Source organism: Kryptolebias marmoratus, linkage group LG8 (assembly GCF_001649575.2).
Source record: "Kryptolebias marmoratus isolate JLee-2015 linkage group LG8, ASM164957v2, whole genome shotgun sequence".
In the NCBI taxonomy this organism is placed as follows: domain Eukaryota; kingdom Metazoa; phylum Chordata; class Actinopteri; order Cyprinodontiformes; family Rivulidae; genus Kryptolebias; species Kryptolebias marmoratus.
This window is the reverse complement of record NC_051437.1, coordinates 20,016,430-20,024,742: the sequence shown is the minus strand read 5'-3', so window position 1 is coordinate 20,024,742 and position 8,313 is coordinate 20,016,430. Positions and strand designations below refer to the sequence as shown.

The 8,313-nt window shown below is 41.4% G+C and overlaps 1 protein-coding gene across 5 annotated transcripts in view; it reads right to left on the bottom strand.

The window, feature by feature from the left end:
• The window catches only part of casz1 (castor zinc finger 1), a 73,181-nt gene that overhangs the window by 39,186 nt on the left and 25,682 nt on the right, over positions 1–8,313 (bottom strand). For 3 of the 5 annotated variants that reach the window (XM_017417778.3, XM_017417776.3, XM_017417779.3), the window contains exon 1: positions 6,778–6,917. The exons of 1 other annotated variant lie outside the window; for it this stretch is intronic. In XM_017417778.3, the coding sequence (XP_017273267.1) occupies positions 6,778–6,856 (79 nt within the window). In that variant the 5' untranslated portion in view covers positions 6,857–6,917. Of the gene's footprint in view, positions 1–6,777; positions 6,918–8,313 lie in introns of those variants that run through there. One more of the 5 variants, XM_017417775.3, reaches the window with a different exon arrangement.

The following is an 8,313-nucleotide window of genomic DNA, read 5'->3' as shown; positions in this document are numbered from 1 at the left end:
TATTTTCCCCTCCTTTTTCTCTTTTTGCTCTCCTTGAAAAGAAAGAAGGAGGTGACATTACCCTCCAAAAAAAAAAAAGCAAAAAAAAAAAGCATGAATTTCCAGACAGGATGGCTGTGCTGACAACATCGATCCCTGGCTACCATTAAAACATTTGCTCTGCCTGACAGACTTTCCTCTTTTGGACTTTACATGCAGCAGAAAGAATCAAAGGTGCCTGTTAAAATGTCAGCCTGAGTAGCTTCTCTAACAGTCCAAAAATGCTCTGTGGCTCAAAGAAAAAAAAGAGTATCACTTTCTACTCAACACTTCTGCTGTTTCACATCTTTCTTTTGTGAAGCACCAATAAAGTTTGATTAAACACACACACACGCACACACTTTGCAGGGCAAACTCATGAGAGGAAGTGATGAGAATGAGTCTTCCTGCTTGTGGGATTTACATTTCGTAGACCCTATGGTTGTGACTCTTTTTGCTACACCTTTGGTTTGCTTTTCTGACAAGCAGGATAGAAGTAACAGCAAGGTTTTTCAAGAGCCTAGTTGCATCTGTGTGGTTGGGGGAACTGTGGGTAGACGCGCAATCCACTGTAAACATATACTGTATGTTAAGTGGCTGTAACCAATATTAAGTGTGTGTGCTGGTGTATGTGTGTGTCTTGCGCACATGTTTGCAGGGTTGTAGACAGCGGGGCAATGTGCTCCGAGCTCTCCTTCTGCTCCTCTCTATCGGGTGGCTGCAGGTCACGTCAGTTTCTCTCAGACACACGCTGACATTTCCACACGCTCACAAAAAAAACTGATCCTCAGTCAGGGTAATAAACATGCTGCTTTACCAGTGACAGAAAAAATATATAAAAAATAATATATATATATATATATATATATATATATATATATATATATATATATTTATATATATTCTGCTTTACAGAAAAGTTTGTCATGAACTGGAGGGAGAACTAAACATGTCATAACCTAAAACAGTAACATTCATGTTTCTGCAAGTTCAGGGGATGCAAGAATTGAGCTGAATTTGAAGGTGTGATAAAACATTGCTCACAATAGAGGAGGGGGTGAGAATAAAAATGAAACAAACAACAACAAAAAAACTGAAACATGCAAAGCTGCTTTGCAGAAAGAAAAAAAAACCATCTATTTTGGGTCTCAGTATACAAAAGGAAGTGCTGCTAAGTTGACTCAAACAAATAAATTTGCTTTTGATAAAACCACAGCAACTACTTTTGCATTCTACACCAACCCCACTTTGTTTCCTGCGTTTTTATCTTCATGACTTGCCACATTTATGAGAAGCCTCTCGCTAAATTGTCGAGCACAAACAAGTGAGGGTTTTAAACTGTTGCTGTGCTGACGGCTTGAAATGTAATTTTATTAGAAAAGTGGCAGGTTAAAGGAAAGCCTCAGAAGTGAACATGGAGCGCTTACCTCTCTGTGCTGCAACCAGCTGCCCGTTTTACATTTCTGCAACATTAATATTCCTCTTATTATTATTTTAAAGTGAAAACGGATACTCTGTTGAAGTGCAAATCTGATGAATTACGGGAGCAGATTGCTGCTATTAATTATTAAAACATATTTTATAAATATTCAGGTCTGTCATGCATCTAATAATGAACGCTTTAGAGGAGGTTACTTCCTGTGCGCATCCTAATGTGTCAGAAATATCGCTTTTAATCACACTCGTGTCAGTCAGTATGCTGGGTTTGAACCTGCCAAAAAAAAAAAAATCTTCCAAATCAAGGAAACTCAGAAGGCCAACTACTGTGCTCATCACAGCTCTTCTGTTCCTGCTGTTTTGCATGAACCAGGTTTCTCCTTTGCCCCGTCTGAAGACGTGGAGAACACCTCACAGCTCCCCGCTGCATTCTTACCGTGGTAATTTAAATAGAGAATAATGCATCGGCAGCACTCTACCTTCTGGACACACCTAGTCCCAGTGCTGCTGCTGCCATATGCTGTGTTGATACATATTCATAACACTTTCTCCTGTGTTTGAGTGTCTGTAAGCAATGAGGCTTAAATGACTGTCTCACAACTTCAAAAATAGAAAAAAAAAGAAAAAAGATGGGCACAAAAAGTTGGATCATTCTTCTCTTTTTTCTACCATTTTCTTTTGCAAATATGGCATATTAAAACCATAATTCAGATCTTTTAAAGTGGGGTTCTGTGGAAAGGTTATGAACAAATAATGTCTTACCTGTTTTAGATAACTCTCTGAACAACCTCAGTTTGGAGATTTATTTTGTCTGGCTAGTCGGGGCCTAGGTCAGAGTGGATTGATGCAAATATGAAACAACTCCAATCTCAGAAATCTCAAAGCTGTTCATATGAACACTTTTTTGTAAACCTTTATACCTCCCTAAATTTTGATTTAGACAGTTATTTACATAAAAAATGATTGATTAAAGACAGAGACAAAAGCAGCTAGCTATAGCACATCCAATGAAAATATCATATTTCAGCTGGAATAATCACGTAATGCAAACTTGTCAGCAATGTAAAGGTTTGTAAAACAGTGTTTGCATGAAACTTTAGGCTGGAGATGCTGGTCCACTTTGGTATTGAACCTGTTCAGAATAAGACTCTTCATCTTCAAACTGAGGTTGTTCAAAGAACTATCTACAGCAGGTAACAGAACTCCTCTTTAATAAATCTGAACCATTTAAGTCAAGGAGTTTTAGTTTTGTGAGGTGGTGACTGTTGGCAGAGTTGGATAAACTGTCAGGCAAATGGTTGTCCTGGAAGAAAATGAGTTGACGACACTGTACAACAACCTCCATCCATCGCAGTAATACTTAGATTAGCTGCATACGGTACAGCATACAGACAACCAGAGACACACACTGTGGAGCACTCTGAGATTAACATTGTCAGAGCTACAATGATACCCCTTCATTATCTGCACACGGGGCCTCCTTCATGCACTCGCTTCCTTCACTGTCCTTTCCACTGCTTCTCTGTGGAGGTAGTAATTACTAAAGCTAACATTTCTTTCTCTCTGTGCCATTTCTTTCTTTTTCTGCAGTGCTCTCAAGCGCCTTTCAGCACAAAAAGGCTGAAGTAATACCAGTGTGGATGGCAACCCCAGTGTGACTCCCAGCATTGTGAGAATATTTGGTGCCAAACTGATGTGCGATAAAGGCACGGTGCACAATCCGAGATTCAGCTCAGTCATCTAGGTCAAACACTCATTGTGATACATGCAACAGGGAAATGCTTGATGAACCCCTGCAATATCTGGTCTACTATACATTGTTGGTGTAACAGGCTGGGATCAGAGAGAAGTTTGCTCTTTCATGGCATTTTTCATTATCAACAATGCTTATAACTCTTTAGCTTTCTTCTTCCTCTCCCACTGGAAATACAGTTTTATCAAAGGTGATGGCTTGCTCGGGCGCATTTTCTCAAACGTCTTCTTCAGCTTGCCATTTCCCCAAGCTGCTCTCGGTTAAACGTCACTCATAGAAACCGGGGTAGATTTGATGGTGAGATCAAAAAGAAAAGGAAGAACAGTGAGGAGAAGAGGGGAGATCGGGAGGGGGAAATAAGAACGGTACCCTCCTCCCCCATCTGACACCAACAAGTGCTGAGGGTAATTCCTCCAAGCAGGGCCTGCGTTTTCAGACGCAAAGACAACAAAACGCAGTGCACTGCCCTGAGACATCAAAATGGGTGATTTTGACTTCAGAGGGTCTTCAGATGCTTGAGGAGTTGTCAGAGTTGGGCCATAGGGACTGAGCAGAGAGAACAGAAGGTATCAGCAGGCTGTTAACAACCGATACGGGAACCGCGCCAGGAAGGCCGTCTCCTCCCAAAATGCCAGTTGCCACCAGATCACTAAAGGCATCAGCCACACTGTAATATCTCACCTGAACACTTTCATCCACTGCAAGTTAAATGGCTTGAACGTCTATCAGGTGCTGTAAGCTAAAACTTTATTGCACAAATGCAAAAGATGCTTAAAAGTACAAAAAAAAAATCCACGTTGATGCAACAAAGGGGGAAAGATCTCAAACAAGAACTGTTCTTAGAAGACTTCAGCTTTAACAGGTGTCTTTAAAAAAAAAGAAGAAGCTATTTTATGTTTGTTGAGTCACAGCGAGATTTTCATCAGCAAATCAAAGACTCGCTTCGTTCTTTGGAGACACGAGCTGTGTTGTGACACGCCGAGAGGGATGTCCGCATTTTCTCCTTTGTTGTTCTCGCTCATTCTTGGAGCATTAGGTTCACTCTAAATAGCCTGGAGGAGATTAGGCTGGCTCATATTCAAATGCACATTTCTTCTAAAACCCCACTTCACGAGTGGGCCTAGAAGCTCAGCACAGGAGCCTGCTGAGACGGCAGTCAGAGGAGATTCTGTCATTTGTAAATCAGCACAGAGGAGGAACAGAGGCGGAGAGGAAGGAGTGAGAGGGAGAGAGGCTGAGGTAAAAGACAAACAAGTGTTGGCTCTGCTATATGAGTTTAGTTAGCTAGAGAGTTAGTGCATGAGTTATGGCTAGTGAAGGGCTGAGGGACGCTGTATTTATGAGGGGACTGAGTGAGTGTTAAATCCCTGGTAAGAAATAAAGTCGTCCCTGAGCGAACAGGGGAAACATTTCACTCGGTCTAAGAGGTGCCTTGAAAAAAAATGAAAGCCATCCCTCTTCCAGTGGAAGCCCTGTTCAGTATTCCCTAAAATTACTTTATTTCTTTGAAAATGCTATCAATCACATCCAAGTAGACTGAATCTTATACTTGAATATGAGGGGGATTCTGTCTGTGGGCATGATATCAAGCAGAGGAAAGGGGAAAAAATGTGATTCTTTTAAAATTGCATGCAGATTTACTGAGGGATCTTTGGCTAAGAGGGGTTGCCAAAACACACAGTGCACTTGTTGCAGAGAAAAGGTTCATGCAAGAGAAGTTTTTCACTTTAGTTTACTCAGAAAGAAGTACTGTTTTTCAAGCGGGATAGTTTAATTTACCAGTTTTGACAACAAGAATAATATATTATCTAGCTTTCTGTGTATCTTTTCTGATTTTTCTGGAAAACAATTTTCAATGTCAAACAGAGTTGAAGTTAAAAAGCCAAAAACAAAGAAAGGCTCAAGGCCAAAGGGGAAAGGAAAAGCTTCACGCTGCACATTGTGCAGATCCAAGTTGAACTCGAACCTCTCTCCAAACCCCTGCAGTAGTAATAACAATTATTACTTAAAAAGGCAATATTTTTACATTAACTTAAAAGGCTATATCTTTTTCTTCCCCTCAAGCCTGTGCGGCCTCACTTACCCTAAGTATCTTCATAAATCACTGGTTACTGTTAACATGTACTCCACAATTCAGTCATCAATCTCCTACCAGGTCAAAGTGAAAACAGAGGGGGAAATGTCTGCTTAGTAAAATGTCTCTCTCGTGAATGCTGCTACCGCCACCCACTACTCATAGACAGAAACACACACAGAGTACAATATGCACAAAGAGTAGCAGCATATAGAACCCATCAGTTAAATAATAAACACACGCCCGGCACACTGCAACCAAAGCAATCCTATGGGACACGGAAACGGTTGCCAGATCGCCACGGTTACGCAAGCCAAATTCAATTCTCACTCTGCTGGTTCAGTTTGTTCTAAAAACAAATAAACAGCGAGCGAGCAGTCAGAGTCGGCCAACTTCTGCCACGACAGGGAATCTCAGGCCCGTGCTGAGGCGCTCGTCTGCCTGAGACAGACACCCACCCACAGGGCCACAAGTAAATCTGTGTTGATGTTCACAGACACAGTATTTATTTAACCAAAAGGAGAAAATCTGATTGTACACAAGAAGGATTATTCCTCCCAGAAACATGTCTCCACGGGGGGAAGAAAAAGACTCTTTAGCCTTTTTTCAACAAACACTATTTACATCAGCAGAGTGGAAAATCCTCCAAATGATAAAACACTCCATGACAACATCTGCATCCAAACAGGCAGATCAATCTGGAACAACATCACTAATTACCTCACAACAGATCCAAACAGATCAGACAATTAGGGGCTTTAAAAGAAAAAACCTGTCAGAAAAGTGTGCATTTTGACTTTTTGTTATTGTAAAATAAAATATAATGTATTCAGAAGTTGTGTCAGATCATTACCCAAAACATTAAAACACCATTTAAAAGTTATCTTTTTACAAAAATTAAAAATATGTATATGATCAAATCTTAGCCAAAAACACCAACTGTTAAAATATATATATTAATGCTAAAATTGCACAAAATTTTATAAATAAAATACTTTTTTTCTTGTAGTTGAGTAAAATTTAAAGTACTAAAAAGTGTAAAGTAGACTAGAATAATTGATTATATGAACTTTTTCTGTAAAAACGTTACTTTCCTTCAATCACTGTAATAAATGTAAACATAACGCTGCATTGCAACAGGGCCTAACACAACAAGTCAAAGACAAAACTTTTTAGAGAAAATCAAAACTTATCACTGACATAAACTAAAAGTGCAAACGTGGTTTTAAAAATCTGAAAAATTATCTTCGGAAAACAAAGTCTACACCTGCTGTTTCCTGACTCTCACGCACGCTCACTATGACACCACCCACATCACTACACATGCGTGCCTGACTCATGCCAACTGCAAATAGTAGCAAACCCGTTCACTACGTAACACTTGTGTGTGTGTGTGTGTGTGTGTGTGTGTGTGTGTGTGTGTGTGTGTGTGTGTATGTGTGTCAGTGTCAGAGGGGTTGGAGGGGGGAGAGTAAGGTGTGTGTGTGAGTCTTACCTGGCAGCAAAGCGCCCTCAGTGCTCTGCCTCACCTCTCCCTCCTGCCCTGGAAGAATTCTCTCCACAAAGCAAGGCATTTTCTCCACAACTGCTCTCTGCCAAGGCTCTGCTCCCTCTCTCCCCCTCTCCCTCCCTCTCTCCTTACCTCTTTTCCACTCTGTCCTCTTCTTCTCTTGTCTATCTCTCCTCCCTCCTTGCCCTCCCCTTCTCCCTTTTCTCACAGATGTGGAGGCTGTGCGAGTTTACCCACATTACCAGTAGGGGTCCTTCATCGCCCTTCTCCACCCCGCAATCACATGGGGGGGGGGGGCACAACACACACACACACAGGCCACTTAACGGGTGCCCTCCTGTCACTGCTACAATGAGAGCCCAACACAGAGAGCGAAGGGAGAGACAGGTGTGAAGTGGGTGGTGTACAGCGGGGGCTGGCCCTCGGCCCTTTGCAGCCCTGCTCAGACTACAGGCTCTGCCCCGGCCCCTGAAGTGTAGTACAGTAGAGATTCACAGACACACACACACACACACATACACTCACGGGCATATGAGCACACAGATTGACTTACAGTGGATCCCTCAGAGCCAGCAGCCAGAGAGACGAGGAGAGACAGAGACTGTTTGTGCACACTTTCACTCGTACTCCACACAGACACGCACGGAACAACTGCTGCTGTTTGCTACTACCGCTGTTGACAGTGATAGCATGTGCTTTGTGCCCGGTGTGTGAGTGTGCGCATGCACAAATAAACACACACATTCATGCACAAACACACAGCAGATGCCTATCGGCCCCTCGTATTTCAGGTCTCTGTCCTGTTGAGTTTTTTATTTAAAAAAAAAAAAAGAAAACAGTTGTCTCATTGACACTGGCATGTTAGATTTGAAGGCTCTCAGCCAGAGTACAGTGGGAAATTTCTACTTTCTCGTCTACTCGTGGAGCACTTTTCACATTGCAATATCAATACTGGAGAATATTAGCTGTCCTGCTGAAGAATGTCAGACCTCTGTTTGCCTTTGAATAGGTAAAGATTCCCCAAGATAAAAGAAGAGATGTGAGTCTAAATAGGCTTTAGTGTGTTGCTCAATAAAATGTGAAACGCTGGTATAAAAATGAAACCAGTGATTAAAGGTAGATGGAAGTTTGTGACACAAGCAAGTGAAAGCCATGAGATTAAAACCAAATGGAACTTGATCCCACATTTTTATCAAATATTGCCCAACTTTTATGTTGCCTTAAATTGTAGAAGATAACTGTACTGATCAGAATTTTATGCTCTTACAGCACGAGAAAATTATTATCAGTATGAAGCGTGAAGTTCTGTTTTTTCCATTTATTGCTGCCTGTAACAGGATAAGGGTATCTGCACTCAAGACATAATATCCCGGACCTGCTGTTGGTATCATTTGAACAGAGGGTGGATCACCTTTATTTGAGCCAAACAAAGTTTTCTAATGACAGAAAAAATAGTGCTTGACGGACAAGAATTCAACGCCCAATCAGGCTGCCTTCAAAATGTTGGCAAGGAGTAATAAA